The sequence below is a fragment of the Cyphomyrmex costatus genome, unplaced genomic scaffold, assembly GCF_001594065.2.
Source record: "Cyphomyrmex costatus isolate MS0001 unplaced genomic scaffold, Ccosl1.0 scaffold474, whole genome shotgun sequence".
NCBI lineage: Eukaryota > Metazoa > Arthropoda > Insecta > Hymenoptera > Formicidae > Cyphomyrmex > Cyphomyrmex costatus.
Genome location: NW_017279009.1, coordinates 621928 through 643181, shown reverse-complemented (window position 1 = coordinate 643181; position 21254 = coordinate 621928). Strand labels below are relative to the sequence as shown.

Genomic DNA, 21254 nt, shown 5'->3' with positions numbered 1-21254 from the left:
ATAGAGCGGCGACATGCTCGCGCGCTCGCGCGACCGAAGAAAATACTCGATATACCAATAAAACCGATACGCCGCGTCGAAAATTTGGCGACCCGCGGAATGAGACACTTGGCAACCACCTGTGGCACGGGGCATTTCGAAACGAGTTCTAATCTTGCCAACTATGGGCCGGCCGAAACGCGTCATCGAATTTCCGGCGTCACTCGTGGATCAGATCAAAATTGAAACGGAAATTACTTTTCGCGCCGAGCCGTTTTACGTTGACGGCTTAATAACTTCGCTGCGGCCGCTATAAATTAGTATACCGCTATTACGCTCATAACGCTCGTTCATCCTGAATTACTTGCCTGAAAAAAGTTACATCGAATAAAAAATTCAAAATAAAAAAACCGAAGAACTGACTTTACGAGGCATTATCGAGGCTTAATGTGATGTTTCGCAGAGTTACATATGCATAATAACAGGCAGGTAAAGATGAAATGTGCAGAACAATATGTACAAAATCAATATTTTATGTTTCAGTATATAATTGAAACGTTCCGTAACGTGAACGATATTATACTTCAAACAATTATAATCGAAACCACCTTCAGATAATATTCGATCGACATTAATAAAGCAGATACACGACTCTATAGAAACGCGGTTCTTCAATCAGTATTTCTATTTAAGATCCATCAACAAGGAACTCGACCGAAAAGTCGACACGACGCTTCCTCATGCGGTTTATTCACGATCCCCTTCGACGTGAAATTTGTCTCATTAACAATCTAATTAATAATCCAATTACGCAGCAAGATCCGCCCTCTGGCATATTTTCACGGTAAGGGGAAAACAATTCTGTCGGACGTTTCTCCCTTCCATTGCAGGTAGATGGAGAAATGGCGATAGCTTCGCGAGAGAGTGAGGCAAGTGGAAGAGGGTTAGTGCAGAGGGAGGGAGGGAGGGAGGGAGGGGGTGGATGTTTACCTCAACCCCCAGGAATTTAATAAGCAATTACCAGGGATGAAACGAGACGCATCCGTGTATCTGTATAACGAGGCGGTTTACTGATGTATGTGCGTGCGTGTGTGTGTGTGTGTGTGTGTGTGTGTGTGTGTTCGCGCTGTGGCGTGTGCGTGTGTGCGCGAGAGAAAGAGATAGAGAAGAAGAGGGAGGGCTGCTTATAGAAAATGAAACAGAAGGTTGAACTGAAAGAAAAAAGAAGGGAGAGAGAGAGAAAGGAAGAAACGGAAGAGAAAATAGAGTGAAGAGAATAAAAGACAAAAGAGACCACACACCCACGCACCTCAATCGAGGCAAAGAATAGATACACAATATTTCCGATAAATTACGGCCGATTTTGTCAAATTGTTCCATTTAGAGAAACAAATGAGAACAGTTTCGGAACTGCTCGAAGATTGTGTCTGTTGTGATGCGCCTATTAACTTTCTTCGGGCAATTTCGTTTAAAAAGCCGCACGAATTCAATGTACCTCAGGTAAAACAAAAAAAAAAAACAAGACAAAAATATCACATTAGACGTCGTTTTAGTATACCCGAAATGCATAAAAGAATAATAATTTATTTTTCTGCGAGAGTTAATTAGGATTGTACGACCGGTGGACTGATGTTTTAGGGTGGATCGGACATGGTAACAACATAAGCGCATTGCGGAGGGCTCTGCGCTCTCCGGCCCTTTAGGATTTACGAGATATGAATGTACTGCGAGATAAAGAGAGAGAGGGCGGGAGGGGATGGGTCCGTTTTCGTGGTTAATTGGCTGGGTGTATTTGCACGTACTTGCGGCGTAATTATGTGTATACACGTATGCGCGTTACCTAATACCTAATAAACGGCCTTGTGTACCGGCGAGAGCGAGAGATACGATTCGTCTGCTTATATAATGTCTCGTGACGGCCACGAGAATACATAATTAAAGAGTATATGGAATAAATTAGCGAGCTCTCAGTTCACAGATGAATATACGACAGAGATTGAATCGTTAAAGTCGAATGGCTGATCTTTTGATCGGACGGGAGCAAAATGCAACGTATACATTCAACGAAGAGAGTCGGTATATGGATAAAAGTATTTCGGAAGAAGGGACTATATGGCATGTCAAAGGGATGCGCGCGATCGCAACGAAGAGGCGGCTTCCTCAAAGGGCGATATGGCTGACATCCAGATATTCCTACCGTTGCTGGTACCTCCCCTTTCTATGTCTAGCACAGTGGTTTGTCATTCAAGGCACGCCGCCATAATTTGATATATTAGGTACACATAAGCGATGGCTGATCGCGGTTATTAGGTTGGGTACGCGCTACAACCACCCCCCCCCCCCGAACCCCCATCGGAACGAACCCTGACCTGTTCGCTATCCACCCCTCCCTGCCTCCCCCTCCCCACGTCGTCTCTGTGCCTCCACCTTCACCCCTCGCTCCTCTGTAACCCTCTTCTCGCTCAGCCTCGTCGATTCAGATCGCGCGGCTATTTGCTATGCTGCTCGCAGTCGCGAAATAGGATTATTATTATAGCCGTGCGCGCTCGCCAACTTTGACGGTTTTTTGGGGGGGGGGGGGGGGGCAGGGGGGAGAGAAGAAGGAGGAGGTCTTCTGCGTTTAGTTACGGTGGAAATTTCGTGCGACGTTTTAAATGCGACGGACTGCGGTATAAAATAAAGACGAGCGACAATTAATTTTGACAATTTGCAATAATGTGTTACGTGTACGCTATAAGCTGAGATACTAAACGGTAACATTCGGCAACGCGATGACGTTGGAAAATCGGCGTTGATGGCGACATATCGCGGAAAATATCCACTTAATTTTCCCGACACCGTTTCATCGTGGAATTGGCGGGGCCGATTAATAGAAATGTCGAACTCGCTTCAACGCATCGACGCAAAAAGACAAACGCGAACCGCTCCGACTTCCATTATCGATAGCGCCGGCTAAAATACAAACAGCTTATCATCGCGCGGTGTTACACGGGCAACGCGTTACTCTTCTCCCGCAGTCGTTATCGTCCGCGTGTAAAAGTAACGCGGACATCTAACTGCAATTTGCGAAAAAACCGCCTGCGCGAATTAACGCTCTCGCGCACTTAATCCACGCGACGCGACGCGACGCGATTGGCGCGTGCTCTCTTTTTTTTTTCTTTCTCTCTCTATTTGTCGCTTTCGTTATTTTCCTTCCAACGTCCCGCCCGGAACAGTTTCATTAATGCGCGAATATGTGCAAATTCATGCTGATCCTTCGTTTGCGCCTAATGAATCGCCCGGAATATTGTCGTGGGCCTTTGACAACGGCGGATATACCGAGGAATAACTGATCGATGTTTCTCGATAACAACTACACGCGCGAGCATTTATTGTATTTATAATACTTTATAATTTTATTGAAATAAAATCCATAGTGAATTTAATCGAAATTTTTGAACATCCAACTACGCGATAAGTTTCTCACGTAGTTGGTTTTTTCTATTAAATCTGTTTAACAATGTTTTAATTGTTGTGCATTTCTTACCGCGTTTACTCTCATAGTTCTCTCTCTCTCTTTCTCTCACAAAGTACTTTTTATCGTTTAATCAGAAGTTTTATTGTTTGTATAACACTTAATTCATTTGAATATAATCAGATTCTACATTGACCATGATACTATGATTCTATAGAATTAAAAAGAGGAAGAGAGAGAGAGAGAGAGAGAGAGAAGACTGAATGACTGTGACGTCGACATACTGTTTTTATCATATGAAAATATTTTTATCGTATATAGAAAAAAATTTAAGTTTTAATTAATATACAGGAATAACTTGGAAAATGTATTTTCCTAACCTTGAAAAAAATTATTGCAAATATTTCTCAACCGCAGTCATTCATCGGTCTGCCCATTCCATTTTATTCGCGTGTATCAATTAGATCCGCTTTTTTCCACGCTGATAACATCGCGAAATAGGCCCGGCCAGGCGGACGCCATCGGCCAGCCTCAATAAATTCTCGTTCCGAAAAACCTACGGGCGTCGTGCTGTAATTAGCATGTGTGCGACAAATGAAAAATGATTGCGCTACCGTAGATACGCGAACGCGTGCGTGCACTCGTACTTTCATATCTTGCGCACTGAATGCATTCATGCCATTTTTCGTTAACGCCACAGTCATCTCGAATACGTGATATGACAAACCGCTGTGTACAGTATTTACCGAAACGTTTCCGGTATTACGGTGGCTATTGATTCTTTCGATTGTTAGCATAGGTCCCTCGACGCCTATAATAAAATGTTATAAAATTTATTGTTTAATCTCGTGAATATCTATCATATTCTGATATCTTGACGTTTGTGTGAAAATTTCCTACATTTTTGTTTGTCTCTCGCACATTTTTTGTTGATTCCCTGTTTCGGGATTAGTTACGGAATATGAGTATCGACATTATCGAGCGGTTTTGTCAAAGGACACCAGGACGACGTCGGGACAAATACGTTTCGAAGCACGACGATCGTGCTATTTATTATTCAGTGGGTGGAAAAGGCTCGCCCTCCTCTGCGTGTATTTCGATCGCAGATAAACCTACCCGCGAACGTAATGCAGGCTTTACTTTGGCGATTAGGTCCTTTTTCATGAGCACGCTCGATTTGTTGAGCGATCGAACCCACAAAGGAAATAATTTGTGTTCGAAAAATAGGAATTAATAATAAATTAACAAAGCAAAGAGAGAGAGAGAGAGAGAGAGAGAGAGAGAGAGAGAGAGAGAGAGAGAGAGAGAGAGAAGCTCCCTTTGCGCATTTAAAGCATGAAATTAATCCGTAATATCTACCTAATGCTCAAGTTTTCCGCGATGGGATTATTGATTGACTCGTGTAATAATCACATCTCTGAATTTCAGATCTCTCACGCTTCGCGCAAGTGGAGTTCTATTTCTCTCGAGTATAGAGCGATCATTGGAAATATTAAAAACGCGTTTAACCGCCGCACGATGGCTATTATTAACCTCAAAAGCGGCTTGTCAACGCACGGCCGGCATAAATGCCACCTAATATCTCGGCAATGATAAATGTGACGGACATCTTCCTCTTTTTTGTCGAGACGACGTGCATAAAATGTTCTCTCAAAGGGAGACCAAAGCGTTCCGCCGGATTCCGAGCAAATCTACCGCGTTTGCTCAAGCTCGTACGCTGCACTTAGGTTGTTGTATTTAATTACGAACGACGCAGTTTACGCGGATGTCTTCATTTGCACGTACGGTTGACGCACGAATAATGCGATTCTCGTTATAAGTCCGCGATTTTATGCTACAGTAAACATAACTTTTTTTTTTTTTAGATTTATGCAGTAATACAGAAGTAAGGAGAGTTTAAGGGCGAGAGTCTTATATCCATAAATTACGTAAATATCGTAGTACATTTTATACGGAGAATGGCGTATAATGGCTCCTCTTTTCCATTGTGTCATCAAAGTGAAGTCCTATTCAAAGAAATTGAACTTAATTTACAGATATATTCTTAGCGTTACGGTATTGTCCAGCACGAGCTTTCTCTCGATTACCAATTCATTGGCAAGTTCCAACTCTATCTCACGTACAAACTTAATTGCATTCTACATCCTGTTTCTCGCGATTTCTTAATCGTCAGTCTAATTAAATTCGTAATTTAACTAGAAATATGAGGAAACTTGTTACATCGGTCTAATTATCGAATTTGATCAACTGATGATTATCATCATAGATTAGGCTGGTTGCATAACAATCGAGCCAGAAAGCGCCACGATCGTGTCCAGTCGATCGAAGCCCTCTGATTGGCCGGGGGTCCTTCTCTTCAAATCCATCCATCTATCCAGCCGGGGGAACATCGTCAGATCACACAAGGGCTTGTTCAAATATCATTACTCGGTTTGCTGCGGAGTCCGACGCGAATATCGCGAAATCGCGCAAACATTTCATGAATCAGCCTCTACCATCGCGCGCGTACGCGCTGCCACCGCCAGCAGCGTAACCACCTTCTGCGGTATTCTCTTAATTTCCCCCGTGAAATCGCTGTCAAGTTGAACGGATTAATTCCTCTCTATTTGCCGCGGCTATTCGCCCCCTCTCCCTCCTCCTCCTCTCCTCCCCTCCCCCCACCCTCACGTCTATCTGCTCCCTTCACCCCTCCCGCCCTTCTCTTCTCGCGTAATCTTGTCGGGATTGTAACGAACGGTATTGATTTAATGGCCGAATTATGCTTCGATTAAACTGTCGCTCAAATATCTTCGTTTGTTTGTGTACAATCTTAATGTGGGATTCCGGCTGATACTTTACGCTTGCACACCGTTTCTACGGCCACAAGCCTGCGCTTTTCTCGAAAACTAGAATCTCTCTGAGAGTCTAGACATGAAAAAGCCACTTTGGACTGATCCGTTCTGTTTTAACAATTTCTAAAAGAGAGAGAGAGAGAAATAGATAATAGACGTCCTTTTCTTTTTTGTCAAAAAATTATTATTCTGGATACAATATTGCGACTCGTGTTCGGATTCTTATTGGAGGGTCTTTATCGAAAATAATTTCAAAGATCGTAGTCATCAAAATTATTGGCCCTGAATAATAATAAATCGATCGCAGGAAGAAATAAATGCGAATTGTTGAAACACATTTCAGTCGTTAAAACGTAATAATTGAAAATAAGGATGGCCACGTTCAAGTCCGTCTTATGTTATCATAATCTCAGTCGACGATAACTTACAAATTAATCGCTTTGAATGTTACTACATAATCGTCGTCACGACGCCAATCTCGCCGTCCACTCGTTTAACGCACACCTCGGCCATGAAAACTATTCTCGACGACATCATCGACGTAGAAAACTTTCCTACTGGTGAAAATTACAATAATTACGAATCGGTGCCACGGCTATACGCGCACCCTCGTACCCATGTGTATTTATACGTGCGAGCTTTAGTACGTCCTACAAAAGGCACGCTGGCACGCGATTCAGACTCACATTAACGCACCACTCGAATCCACGATATTATCTGATCTCTCCAAGGAGTCTTGTAAATATACGTATATATGAAATACGAATACTCAAATGTATACAATACACTAAAGAATTGGATATGTAAATACAATAAATTCACTCTGAAATATTTAAAACTCGCTTTGACCAAAAATAGATTTATCTCCCTTAATCAAAATGCATAAATAAAATTAGTAAAGTGGCTCTCTCTAATGACTAGATGCCATGTGTTAGACGACGCTATAAGTTGTTAGAAACTTTTATGATATTGATTTCGAAAGATACAATAATTCTCAAAGCACTTTATCGCGCTGTCTATTCATCTTACGATTTACGGAGTCACGCACTTTTGAAGTACTATAGGGCGACCGTTCATCGAACGGTCATCGAACTCAGAAATTACCAAGTTCGAGGAGCGACACGGCGGCGGCTGCTGACCAAGGGCAGGAAATTCCCGACTCGAGCCGCGGTCGAAGTGGGTGGACGAAAGGGGTGGCAGAGGGTCGGACAGGTGGGGTAGTGAAAATTTCAGCCCGGTGGTGTGGCCCGAATTAAGCGTCTAATTGTAAAGGCGACATGTGCGAGGGAACCGCCGCGCCGGCGGGGGCGGGGGCGGCGGGAAGTGGTGCGGCGAGCGCGATGGGGGCGCGTAGGTCGGACGGAGGTGAGAAGGTGGCGGGGGGTGAAGGTAGCAATTAACTTCTCCTCGCGAGATTAGAGCGAGATATTACGAGATATCGAGCGACTTAACGGCAACACGCGAGAGACTTCAAAGGCAGTAATAAACTGCCTCTAATGAACCCCTTATCGCCCGGTGCCACCCCTCCGTGCCCCGTTCCCGCCCTCTTCTTCGTTTCCCTCAGCACCTCCGGCGACCTACCGTCTACGTACGTGCCTCCCTCGACGCGATGCGGGCTGAATCGAGCGCAGAAAATACGCCGTGTTCTCTTCCGCGCGAACGCGATCGGCGGTTCTCTTTCTCTGTTATCGTCGTTGTTACTATTATCGCTATATACTATTACTCTTGTCGCTCCAACGTTATATTGCCATTATTATCGATGTGGATGAAATCCATGTTTTATCACAGTTTCGTCACTCTGTTATTTTCTTTCGTCACTTTAAAGCTGTACTTGTATTTCTTTCTAGATTCAAAGGATCTAATGTATATATACGTGTGTGTAATCACCGTATATATATGTATGTATGTTTGTATAGATTATAATCCATCTAGAGAGAGTAACGATGAATACATCAATCTGCAATTATTGATCTTTTTATCACGTTAACACACATTATAGAATCAGATAAAATTAGCAATCGAATCGAAAGCAAAAGTGGACAATCTTAAGATCAAGGAAACGTTCGTTCTAGAAAGGGTGCATGAATCCAGTCTATTCGTCTCTCAGCTCGTTCTCGACTCGTCGCCGTCGCTCGTCGCTCGTCGCGGCGCTACGCCGCGGCATGGCGCGTCGCCGGTCTCCGTCAAGCCCAATCATGTTGATTCAACAAAGTACCTACCTACCAAATTGCTGGAATTTGGTATTCGGCCAGAAAGATGGAGGGAGAAGGAGCCATCGGAGCAAGCTAGAGGACTGGAAGCCGTCTGATTGCACATCTAGGACAAACCAGCATCACGACGATGTCGCTCCAGCGGAAAGCCGAGCGATGATTGGCCGCACACACACATTCTCTCTCTCTCTCTCTCTCTCTCGTTCCCCTTTTCCTCGATCCCTTCAGCCCCTCATCCGTACGCCCGAAACCCGATGGCGTCGGGGGCTGGGGGTGATTGGACGCATCTCGGTGATTGTGGCACCCACCGTCCACCCCTCTGCACCCCCTTCTCGCTCTCTCTTTCTCTCTCTCTCCCTCCCTCTCTCCTTTCGTTCCGTCCACCGCGCCATCCCTCCTACACGGCTGTAAATCGAGTTTACCCTCTTGCCGTGGCTCAGCCCTTCAATCAAACTGATTGAAACATTCCTTGAATCCAAAAGAAACGAACCGCCATCCCTTCTCTCTCGTCTCTCCAACCTCCCCGCTATCTTTCCGAGTCGCACCGCGCTCGCTATCCTCTCCATCCATCTGTCTATCCGCTCGGCCCGCGCGGATATATCCGTCGTTCTCTTTTCGACGAGGCGGTTGCAGCAGACGCTGCTGCCGCGCAGGAGACACCCGATGGTGTTTCGAGACAACCGGTTGGTTTCAATTCCGACAGTAGTTTGATTGTAAAGCTGCGCAGGATATAAAGCGCTTAGCGTGATATGTATGATGCACCGAGTGTTCTCCGTAAGAATGTGCTATTGTTGCCCTAAGCGACAGTCATACGCTGAGTCTGATAAACTTTTGATGATATAATCCCACAAGTGCATCGATTTGGATTCGTCTGTTAAATGTGGTTTTTAGAGCTCGGAAAATATGAAAAAGTGAAGAAATATATCTGCTGTTGTTTAATTTTCGATGTATATATTCTTAAGAGGATTACAGAGTTTCAATGACCGAAAATTGGATAAATTACAAATGTTGTTTATGTACGAATAACCATACATAAATGTTCCTTTGAGTATGTTTTAAGATTTCTTTATAAACAAAATCAGATGCAAAAGTTCAAAAACTATGAATATTTGAGGGAAATGTATAGGTAATTAAAAGTAACTGCGCCATTTACGCACTGATGTGTTTTTACCACGATTCCGAATGAACGAGTTAGAATTTTTCAATTTTTTGGAGTTATTTTGTTTACGAGAACCTTTCTTTATAGTGTCAATCTGAACTTCTGAATAGAAAAAAAACTATCAAGTTAAGAACAATGGTGATCAAAATTAAAAAATGTTGAAAGATTCACGTTATTTGCTATTAAACGAATCTAAAAAATAATCTTTGTGAAGTCGATATCTACACCGTTTTGAGTTATCGTGGAAAAATGAACAAATCGTGCTTGAAGATTTAAAAGAAAAATTTATGCTTAAGAATTTAAAAGTCTTTCGAACTATACTAATGGCAAAACCACACTATGTATCGTACTTTGTTAACCGTTCCCCTCTTTAGGGTTGAGCATAGCTTCACAAAGAACACTAGAAATACAAAGGACACCGACGGGGGTCCCTCGTATTTCAATCGTCCTCTTTTATTTTGTTGGTTCTCCTAAGCTCAATTTTGTGAATTTCTCAAAAAATAAATAAATAAAAAAACAAACAGGAAAATATTTTTAAAGAATCACACTATCGGAATATGTAAAAAACAAAAATTCAAATTTTTCAAAATTTTGAGAAACACTCTGATTCATTAGATTCTTTTCAACTGCTTTATCTTCTTATAATTCATACTTCTTCCTAATAATATCTTTTCTTCTTTGAAATTAGTTTTAAGGGACTAACACTCTCAAATAGTTTATCACGTTTCATTTTTCGACGAAAGCAAGTCGATGGGCACCGGGATGGACGATGTTAGACCCATCCCGAGGATGGGGACGTCTCGTAGTCAAATATTGATACTAGGCCGGACTAAATCGTTCGACTATGCTAACAGATTAGGACGTACGTGCACCACGGTTGAGTAATAGCAATCGCGCGATAAGGACAGCTAGGACCGACGAAATTGAAATATCAACGCTAACATACCGATAATAAAAATATCTATCCGTATCTATTAATGTCTCCCCCTTGCCTTTCGCATCTCCATGTTGCATAATAATATTTTAGCGGTGGTATTATGATGAAACGTAGAAACACGAACGGCCGAAAGCGCTTAAACTGCAGCGTGAAATACAAGAAATGTCACTCCTCGTGCGGATATAACCGGTTGGTTGAGTAAAAAAAGGACTGACAGTTCCATTACCTCCGGTACGTACGCGGCCGGGCCAGGTTGTGCCGATCTATTTCGGTGGGACTAACTAAGTTCAGCGTCTGTTTCTCATTAAATTGCGCTCTGACCTCGAATCATCTAAATTTGGAACGGCCACGCCGATTAGGTGCATATTCATCACAGTGCGGCAATTCCCAAGTCTCGAGTCATTCATCGATAAACGATCAAGAGATCTCTGTGCTGTGTTTATCGAGTATAACATTGCGGCAATATCATATAATGGGCGAGATAACACTTGGAAATAATTATAAAGACATATAAATATTGTTTCATTTTTTTTTTGTTCAGATAAAGACGTCTCGCAAAAAGGCAATTAATCAAAAGGCAATTAATGTGTTCTTCCTATTGTATTTTATCACTATTTGTCTTGTCCATGTATCCGTACAACTTTGTATTTTCCAGATTTATTTCTGATCCTCGTATAGATCTTTCTTATATTTCGATTTTTCTTCTAATTTTAATTCTATATTTCTAAATCACACGAGAAGCCCTAGATTTCTAGATATATTTAGATATCGTAGCGGTGTCCACATACTGTACGACATTTGTTTCGACAATATAGCGAATAATTGTAACTATTAGGAAAAAAAGAAGGCAAATATGATTATGACGTAAAACGGCAACTTCCTAGTTCCACGGCTATTTTGCACGAGAGGAATGTTGATTACACGATATTGGCTCCCAGGAATCCCGGCACGGTATAAACGAACGCGCGGCAAGTACCACGATAAATTAGCCATAATGGCCGCGCACAATAACAGTATTTATTATTAATAACGAAGCGTCGGGCGTTGTTATTAGTTTCAAGAAATTAGACGGCGCCGATTCTCTGTCGGGGCCACGCGGAGTCGCGCCTGCGCCGGTAAAGCCGGACTATCCGGTGTCCCACGTTGTGCGACTGAGTACCTAATTTAATGGAAGCGATAATTTCTAATTTATTCATGAGTCACCGCTATCAACTTTTCGATAAGCGGCAATATGCGAAGAAGAAGAACGCGGTACCGTCTGAGGACGTTTTCCACGTTAACCGAAAAAAAAAAAAAATAAGAGAACTTTTTCATTCTCCTTTCCTTTTTTTTTTTCTAACTCTCTCGGAGTATATTTTCCCGTTGATCGATGGATTTGATATACGCTCGGTTCAAGAGAAATTAACAACACGACTCACCGTCTGTAGTCGGTCTTGCAGAGGATCATGCCACTTTTGGTGTAGCAGGACTGGCCGATCTCTCCCAATACTACGTTGCAATATGTGCACTTGAGACAGCCAATGTGCCAGTAGCGGTCCATCGCTAGCAACAGCCATCTATCCACTATTTGTACACCGCAGGCGGCGCATTGCCGAAGGCTCGTTGACCCGCTAGGGATACCTTCTTGCTGTAACATTAAGTTTTCATTTTTGTCACTCCTTGAGTGTATAATATATACTACCTCACATTCATAAATAACAGACTATAATTTGCATTAATTTGTATCTAGTTAAGGATATACTCTGCGTAGTTTAATTAATTTATATTAAGTTAACTTTGTTAGTACTACTACTATTTTCTCGAAATAGCAAGAGAGAGATGGTTGGTTACGAAGTTCGAGCTCTGGAAAACGATGGCGGACATAATTTTTTAAGAGGACGCGAAGACGAGTTGCCATACAGGACTTAGAAATCGTTTCTAGCCCATTATAAGTAGAAATTCAAGCATCGTGGTAATTAATGCGAAACAGAAAGTCATTAACGAACACTAAATCATTACGGCGTCTTAAGTGCGCGCTTATTATGAATGCTTACTCGTGATTATGCAAACACACGTAGGCGAACGTAACTCTTGCTAGCGGGGCCTACAACTTACTCGCTAATTTCACTTTGTACAACATTGCTCAATGCTGTATTGTTGTTAAAAATACTTCAGTTTATCATTAATTCAACAAAACAGCGCTGGTCTTGTATTTGACAAAAGTTCTTCTTAATCGATAATTACGTATTTATTTAAAAAGATAAAAAATGATACGTATATGTATTTTCGTATATGAAGTAATAAAAATATTTGAAGAAATGTAAAATTAACGGTTTTATCTGTGTTATTTATAGAAACATACACATGAAAAGAAAAGAAACAATTCGGTGATTAAAAACAAGTGTCGATTTCAATACATGCCAGATGCGCTGTTGTTGCAGCTGCAGACTTCGTAAACTGAGAGAAAAATATTTGTGACCATAATTGCATGGTAAAATATGTATAATAATTATGGTTAGAAACTCTACTTTTGTAGTTATTGCTACAATTAATAATAATAATTCTATTTATAACTCTACCTGAAAAAAAAAAAATATATATATAAAATTGCTACCAAAAATGACTATAAATTATAGTTAAATTATGACAATTGCAATCATTTTTTTCTCTCGTTGTAGCTATAGATTTCTATGTTAAAGTACAAGAATTATACGTTACATATACACATACTTAACGTATGTGCTTGTATTTGTTACATTCGCATATTTAATATCTATCAACATAGTAATCCCGTGGTGTAGGATGACTTTCAAATAACAACGTCTGCCCGTGCAGTTATGCGAATAGTCGGACACGGTACGCTACGCACAGCAATACCCATTCGACTTGCGTCACAGACTACGAGAGCGAATGCGTTAATTGCTGTTGCGTCGACGGGCGTAATTTCCAAAAAATATTTTTCCCGCGCGTAAAAAAGGAAGAGAAAAAAGGAATTTCCAACTGCGCGCGTAATCTTACTTCCGTCTTGATGTTGCTGGAGAACCACTTATTCATCCGCGGCGTAATGTATTGATACGCGTATTGGACCTCCATGACGCACTTCACTGTGTGTCTCTCTCCGTGTGGAGCACGAGGTAGGAAAAGAAACGGAGCGAAAGAAAAGAGAGGAAAAAAAAAAAGAACAACGACGAAAAACCGATCTCAGGCCGCACTCCGGATTCACTCGGCCAATGATATCACTCGACCTCGAACAAGTTCCCGTTGCGATACACTCACTTTCCCCCACCGCGATTTGCGGGATTTCAAGGATCCGGAGGTCCTCGATTCCCCCGTCGAATTTCACAGTACTCCGGAAATCAGAACGAAGCGCCTAAGGACCGACTATAAGCGAAATCTTCGGGAAGCTCGTCACTTTCAGCGACGCGTATCCTCGCGCAATGCGGTGCATGGACGTATATAGAAAGGAAATGAAAGAAGAAACGAAACGAAACGAAGCGAAGCGAAGCGACGCACGGACGGGACCCAACTGGCTGGTGCTGCGGGCCCCCCGAATGCCTTGCGGGCCTGCGCGGGTTCAGATACCTTGGTCTCAGGGTAGGGAGAATATAAAAAGGCGAGTCTAGAAAAGATCCAACCGACGCTGAAAGAGAAGGCAGGATAAGGACAGAATGAGAGATCAACGAGGCGAGAGGAAGGGAAACAGAACGGACTGAGAGGGGAGGTGAACGGAGGACCCATTCGTGTGCAGGACAGAGAGAGACCCGATGACTGGGAAGGGGAGAGAAAGGGGAAGGGGTCTTTTCCATAGTATCGGTTGAGAGAAGAGAACGATAGAGAGAGGGGAGAAAGAAAAAGAGGGAGAGAGAAACAGAGAGGGACAAAGACAGGCAGAGGTGAGAGAGGAATATATTCTGGGACAGGCTTCTTAAGTGCCGTGAGTCTTACAATGTTGTGTAAAGCGAAAGTTGTGGCAAATTTTCAGATACATTACGTATACGTTTATGGAATATAATGGCAAAGAAAGTAAAAAAATAAGACAGCAGAAAAAGAGGAGATGTAATATGAAAACAAAGTAGGAGAAAAAAGTACAGAAAGAGATAAAAAATCAAAGCTCAGAAATGGTAAAAAAGATGCAAAACAAAAGGATAGGGAAAGAGAGACACAGAAAGGAGTCCAAGATCATGGAAAGACATAAAGGAGATAAAGACGAAAATACGAAAAACATAGAAGGACTCGAAAGAAAAAATAAGGAGAACGATAGAAGTGAAGAGAAAGAAAAGAGAAGGAATAACGAATAGAGGAGATCCAATAGAGAAAGAAAGCTAAGAAGCGACATGAGAGAATAAGGACAAGTCGAAGTGAGACGGTGACAGTATGCGAGTGGAATCTAAGGGAGAACTGAGACTGAGAAAGTATAAGAATGAACGACAGAAAGAAGATCCAAAAAATTCGAAGAATGCATGAATACAACGGTATGCCATTCAAGAATCCAAATAACCGATAGTTAGAGTTAAGAATCGCTTGATGTTTAAATCATGAGAAAAAATACGAATTTTATTTAACAGTATACGGTGTCAGAATTTTCAGACGCGTAGACAAAAAAATGTTTATCTTGATTTCCAAAACGGACAATATTAATATTTGATAACGATTCATCTAATTCTAGATCTACAAGAAAATTATGTAAAACAATTCTGAAATATGTAACTTTTGTTACTGTCATCCGAGTCAATATGGTGTCATTCTTCCAGTCACAGTTAACAAAATAAAATTCTAATTACATTTTTTCAAAAAGAGAGACGTCGCGTCGTTTAAACTATAATTTTGAATGTTACATACGTTTATAGTAATTTATACCAATAGCAGAGGAAAGCCATCAGACGAGTTATTTAGAAAATAGTCCCGTTAAAGAATTTCAACCGGTACGTAGTTGAGAAAAAAAAAAAGTAGCAATCGCCGAAAAACAGTTCACAAAGTAGAGCAACAGATGTATGTGCGTCTTTGGGCGCTGGAAACCGGAAGACAGGGTACAGTCAACATAGAAAGGTGAATACAGAATGAAAGTTGGAGAAGCAATATACTCTGAAAAAGGCAGAACGTTGTGTGATGCAAGGGCAGGGAAGAGAAGAAAGGGAAAGGGGCAGGTAAAGCGTCGAGCAGAAAACTGCAAGAGGGAACCGCCGCGCGGGCCCCTCCGCCCCTATTCAATTATATTTCTCCATCATAAATGCCTATATTGTTACGTTTGTCAATGGTGGGGTAAGTGAGGGTCGGACAGACGGATAATACTGTCGAATTGTACCCTGTGACCCTATGTTATACCGTTCCCGCGTCCTTTATGACGAAGTCGGAGGGCCTTGGAATTTTTCACCACTCTTCGTCTTTGGAACCACCTGTATCGCTTCACTTCGTCGCACAAGAGATTGAATTTCCGATCGAGTGTAATTTACACACGTATAAAAATATTAAATGAAGCACTTGTATATTTAAAGCAACGCTCCGAAAACATAAATTATTACATAAAATCGATACTCACCTTGAGCGTGCAGTTATTATTGTGATTAACCGGCGGGTACGCGGGATGCCCCGGCATATGGGGATGGAGGTGTCCAGGGTGATGCGGATGATCTGGCATCATGCCGCCACCGCTATGATGATGTCCGTTGCTACCCATACCCTGTCCAGGTTGTAGGGCACCATAAGGGGTGGCGGGATCGCCGGCACCACCAGTATGTTGGGGTGAGTGCGGGCTGGGTAAGTCGGGGGTAGTCGTAGTGCCGCCGCCACCGCCGCCGCCGCCGCCACCTCCGCCACCTCCACCGGTCCCATACGCGTGATGCGGCCCGCCAGGCCCTGGATGATGCGGACTGCTCGAGAGCGAGGGATGGTGGGGGTAGGCTGCGGAGTGGCCCGGATGGTGGGGGTTCATGCCAGCGGTTAACGCGCTCGCCAGTTTGACCGATGAGAGGGTGGGCTCAGGGAGCCCACCGACAGTTTCCAACGGTGAAACGAAGAAGTGAGGAGCGGCTATGCGGCGCTCTATTGCGTCTCGGTACCGGCTCGTTTCTTCCGGTACTTCGGTGAAATCTGCAAAAATTAAATAAAAGTATAATTGAGTAAATGTCTGACATAAATATATCGTTGTTTGATACTAAAAGTTAGTCCAGCATATCGATTTTATCTTTCCTCTTGATCTTTTTTTGTAACATTTTAACAGTAGAGTCTCTTAATTGCTAAAAATGAAGGATGTCTTACACGTATTATATACATGACACATTCATAATATTATAGAGCAGTGGTAATTCGATGCCTTCTTCCTCGCACACACTTTACCTATCCTTGTTACTATATATTTAAAATATCCTGCTTTATTTATAAGATAAAATAAAAATAATCAAATGCAAGAAAATTTCAACTATTCGAGAGTACATTAGAATTCATGAAACATTCTGACCTATTCTTTGTCAAAAGCTCTGAGATTGGCAAGTGTGACCCGCGCGACACGCCCATCTTAATTAACAGTAATTGTTCGTCCTTAGCTCAGCGGGTGTCGACCGACCTTCCATTCCAAACTTCTGTCTACTTGCCCTTTGGGGCGCAACAAGCGGTCTTTATTTGATCGGCCTCAAAAGCGGATGATATCTTACGGGAATATTCTTCGTAAGAAGCTGAACGTTAGCTCCCATAACGGTTTTCTCTATAACACTTAATGACGTACGCGTATAACGCATAATAATTAATGAATAATGGAGAAGTAATTATCTTCTTGTATAACGGCGATCGATAGTAAATTCGTCGGTCCGACAATCTCATAAAGCGAGGTAAGCGTATGTAGCATTAAAAATTTCTTTGTTATGCGAAAGGGTGCGCTTCGTTTCGATAAATGCGATTCCACTGTACGCGGGGAAAGTAAAACTGTCGGTGCGACCTCGGTGGGAGAAAGTAATTAGCGCGCGCGCGCTGAGGCATATATTATTCCACGATGCAGGCGCACATCGGTACATCGGAACACACTCAGGCTCTTAATACGTATTTAATTAAGTATGCCGTGGTAGAGAGAGCGTAGGAGGATGCGCGGAGGAGGGCGGACGACGGGGGAGTTTATAGTGGATATCAGTATGGGCAACCATAACTCTCGCGCCTCCGCCAGCGAGCAGCGTGCCACTTATACGAGCACCTACCGCGATGGAATTTCATCCTCGCCGTTACCACATAAATCTCCGGCGCATTAATGCCCTTACGGACTCGCCCGCTCCGCGTTTCTGCGTGTCGGCTTCTTCTTAATGCGGTTACTTAGGTGCCGCACGCGTGTCGCACGGCGCTCCGTTCGCGAAGTTCTAGATTTCAACTATCGCAAATTATCGCATCGGTGATTCAATCATAAATCGAAGTAATCGTGGATCACGTTAAGATCTCATACCAGATTGCGCGCACGAAGAGCACTGTGAGACTGTCGTTGTCGAACAGGTAAATCAAACGCCTATATAAAGGAACATTTATTCAAATCGGTATCGTCAAAATATGGGGGGAGGGAGAGAGGCGGTTGGCCTGACGACTTGTGATTTCAAGTGCAGATGCCGATGCTCCCCGTCGTTCGTTATCAGCTCGCTCCCACGCATTTACGAGGCCTGACCTCTCCAGAGACGTTCTCGTCGTGCTCCTCGCGGAAGCGCGATAGCCGAACGATAACAAGATGATAACGAGGGAATACACCGGTAATTACCGGAATGATAATGACGAGGAGAGAACGACGAAAGCGCGTGGGTGGGTGGGGGGAGGGGGGTGAAGGAAGGCGAAGGAGGAGAACAGCAGAGGGCGATCGGCTGCGATAGGGATAATTAACGATCGCAATCGTACGAAAATGAGGACAGGGCGAGTGCGACGACGACGATAACGAGCGGTCCAGCGATCTTATTAGCGATAACAGTCGATAACGAGGACGCCTCGTTTCTATACGACAGCGAGCGGAAAGAAAGTCAGCCTAAGGATTAATGGCGATCCATGCAGTCATTGCGGGGATGGAATGTTACATTCCGGTGGATGACATCCAACCCCTTGGTGGTTTGCCTCTCAACCGTTTCAAGGTCGGCTACCATATGTTTTTAATTTTAGACACGTGTTCATTGAACACATGGCTAACATCCATATGTATAAGAATAAATTTCAAAACAACATAAAATACAAAACAGCGCAGACTTCATTATAGCAAACTCTCTTTTCTTTATTGAGATGGAATCCCTTCGATCCGTCACGGTTTACAGCGTCTACGTTCAAATTGAATTTAAATATTTCTTGGACTGACGAACTCTTTCGCGAATTGCCAGATCGTAAAAGTCTCCTCCTTTGCCATCTCCCCTTGCATATATATATGTATATACGCAGCGCGATCGCATCGTCGGAAATTGCTGTTTCATTGGGATCGGCAGTATTACGAAATCGTAGGGCGTTGTCTTAAGGACCAATAAAATGGTACAGTTAGGGTAGCCCACATGATCCCGCAAAATTAATATCGACGCTACGATTTCATTCCAAGACGATAACTCATCGTGCGCTTTTTTTACGAGCGGAGAACATAGAGACGCGCTTAGTAATCCCCAGAAATTCAATGCTAAAATAAAAGGTATCGTTTTAAAAGATGAATCGGCGGCTGATAATCTAACTAGAATGCTATCATGTTTCCTAATTTCATCAGTCATCGATCAGACGTCAAAAAGTGACAGAGACAAAATGTTTCGACATCGCATCGAAATTTTTTACGCACGCTATTCTACCATCATAGACGAGAAATGCAACCTCAGCGAATTTACATCGAGATCTGCTTATTAATGTATTATTTTCCTCGATGGTCGATAGTTATGTACACATATTCATCATCCCACAGTGTCGGAGAAAAGTGCAACTCTGATTATTATTGATAAAAAAAAAATGTGAGGTTAGTCCTCAAAGGAACTCCGGTAATGATGACCAAGACTCACCCTCGGGCTTTCCATCTTCCAATTCCGCGGCAATAATACGTTACGCGGAAGGTTCAAGAATTCCGCTGCAGCCGGTCGACGACAATAAAATAGAGTATTTTGTATCTCGTAATAAACCTTCAAGTGGCATAATGAACACCCTCGAGTCTGCAAGTACCGAAACGCGCGTTCTACAAGTGCGTCAGAACCAATCGACGTAGCGAAACTCTGAAAATTACGACTGCTTTGTCGTCGCGAGAACGTCGTGAGAAATTTGTACTCGGAATTCTTGGAAATTTATTGCGAATATTTACAACTACTAATTCGTTTAATTAGACCACGACTCTGTTTAAATAAAGATCCATAATCCCAAGCATCCTACCCCACACCGAGAAGCTAGCGAAGTAACGCGCTCCTACTCCTCCATCTATACTTTGTATATAATAATAAATTTACGGAGCTTAGAGTGTATAGGTAGCTTACAATGTCCTAATTTGCCTTTTCGGGAATATCAAATGTCTTGAGATTATTACCTCTGGTCTCGCACGAAAAAAAACACGGTCATTCTCTTAGGGCGCGCCCGAGGCGAGCGAGGATCGATGTGGGGATGTAATGATAAGTTCAGGTCGGTAATCACAGGCGAGAGAGGGACAGCAGCGAGGAAGACACTGAAAATAATCTAATTATTGGCGAGGACGATTATAGTGATTAGGCGCGTCGCGGCGGCCTCTTCCCTGTTTGCCACGCACAGCCCACCTATTATAAGTGTATCCTAGGAGGGAGCATAAATGAAAAGGCGTGCGCGCGCGCGCGAGCACGGGCGCGCGCGAATGCGAGCTCGACCTTTCTTCGGACGGAAACAGGCGGCAGAGAAGAGGAACAACAACGAGGGACCACGGCACGCAATTACTGAGGAATGCAGACGAAGGAAGAAAGCGGCTTTCTTCCATGTATTGGCCCGCCATGTTCACTGAATTCGTTTGACGCAATCCTTACTCTTGGAAATTTCAAATCGGAACAATTCGAGCGTCGAGTTGTTCTTTTGGTTCTTCTTAGATCTCCGTTGGAATACTCTCTCGCGGAAGTTGAACTTGGTTTCTTAGCTCGTTAAGGATTTTTAAGTTCATTACTCTTTGCGTTCTTAAATAAGGAGATTCATGGACTGATAAACCCTTCGTCGTTTTTACGGTCTTGGAACTTGGATTCATGAACCTCGAATAGCACTCGAGAAAAGTTATTGTAACGAGATAAATAGTAGTACGACGACTATATACTTCTGCATGCAGATGCGTTTCCAGAATTTTCAAAGTTAAGAAAAATAAGAGGATAGGTCGATAGATAAAAAAGAAAAGCAAAAACAATGATTAGTCGATACAATGTACCTTACTTCGGCGCTGCCGAAGAATATCGGTCGTTATGGTCGGCTTGAGATTCACGTGGCGCAAAGTAACAAGCTGCCAACGTTGGATATTTATGGGGGCCGTCAAGGGTCAAACCCAGTTTCGCCCAATACGCACAGTTGCCAATCCACATCTCCGCCGCGAAAGGGAGAAAAAGAGAGAGAGAGAGAGAGAGAGAATAACAGTTTTATATTTTATATTTAATGCCTTGTGTACGCCACGATGCACTCCTCTGTCCCTGCGGAAACGAGAGCGGATAGAATTTTCTTCGCAAACTTTTCTCGAAATCGACCTCGTTGATCGGCGGAATAGCCCCCGACAATCTTGCGAGAGATATCACACTTTAATGTA

At 42.9% G+C, this 21254-nt stretch overlaps 1 protein-coding gene across 1 annotated transcript in view; it reads right to left on the bottom strand.

The window, feature by feature from the left end:
- LOC108777934 (LIM/homeobox protein Lhx9) overlaps positions 1-21254 on the bottom strand; it is a 69090-nt gene that overhangs the window by 13651 nt on the left and 34185 nt on the right. Inside the window, exons 2-3 of the mRNA XM_018544941.1 lie at positions 16086-16636; positions 11989-12197 (exon numbers count right to left, since the gene is read on the bottom strand). Of these exons, the coding sequence (XP_018400443.1) occupies positions 11989-12197; positions 16086-16478 (602 nt within the window). The 5' untranslated portion in view covers positions 16479-16636. The remainder of the gene's footprint in view (positions 1-11988; positions 12198-16085; positions 16637-21254) is intronic.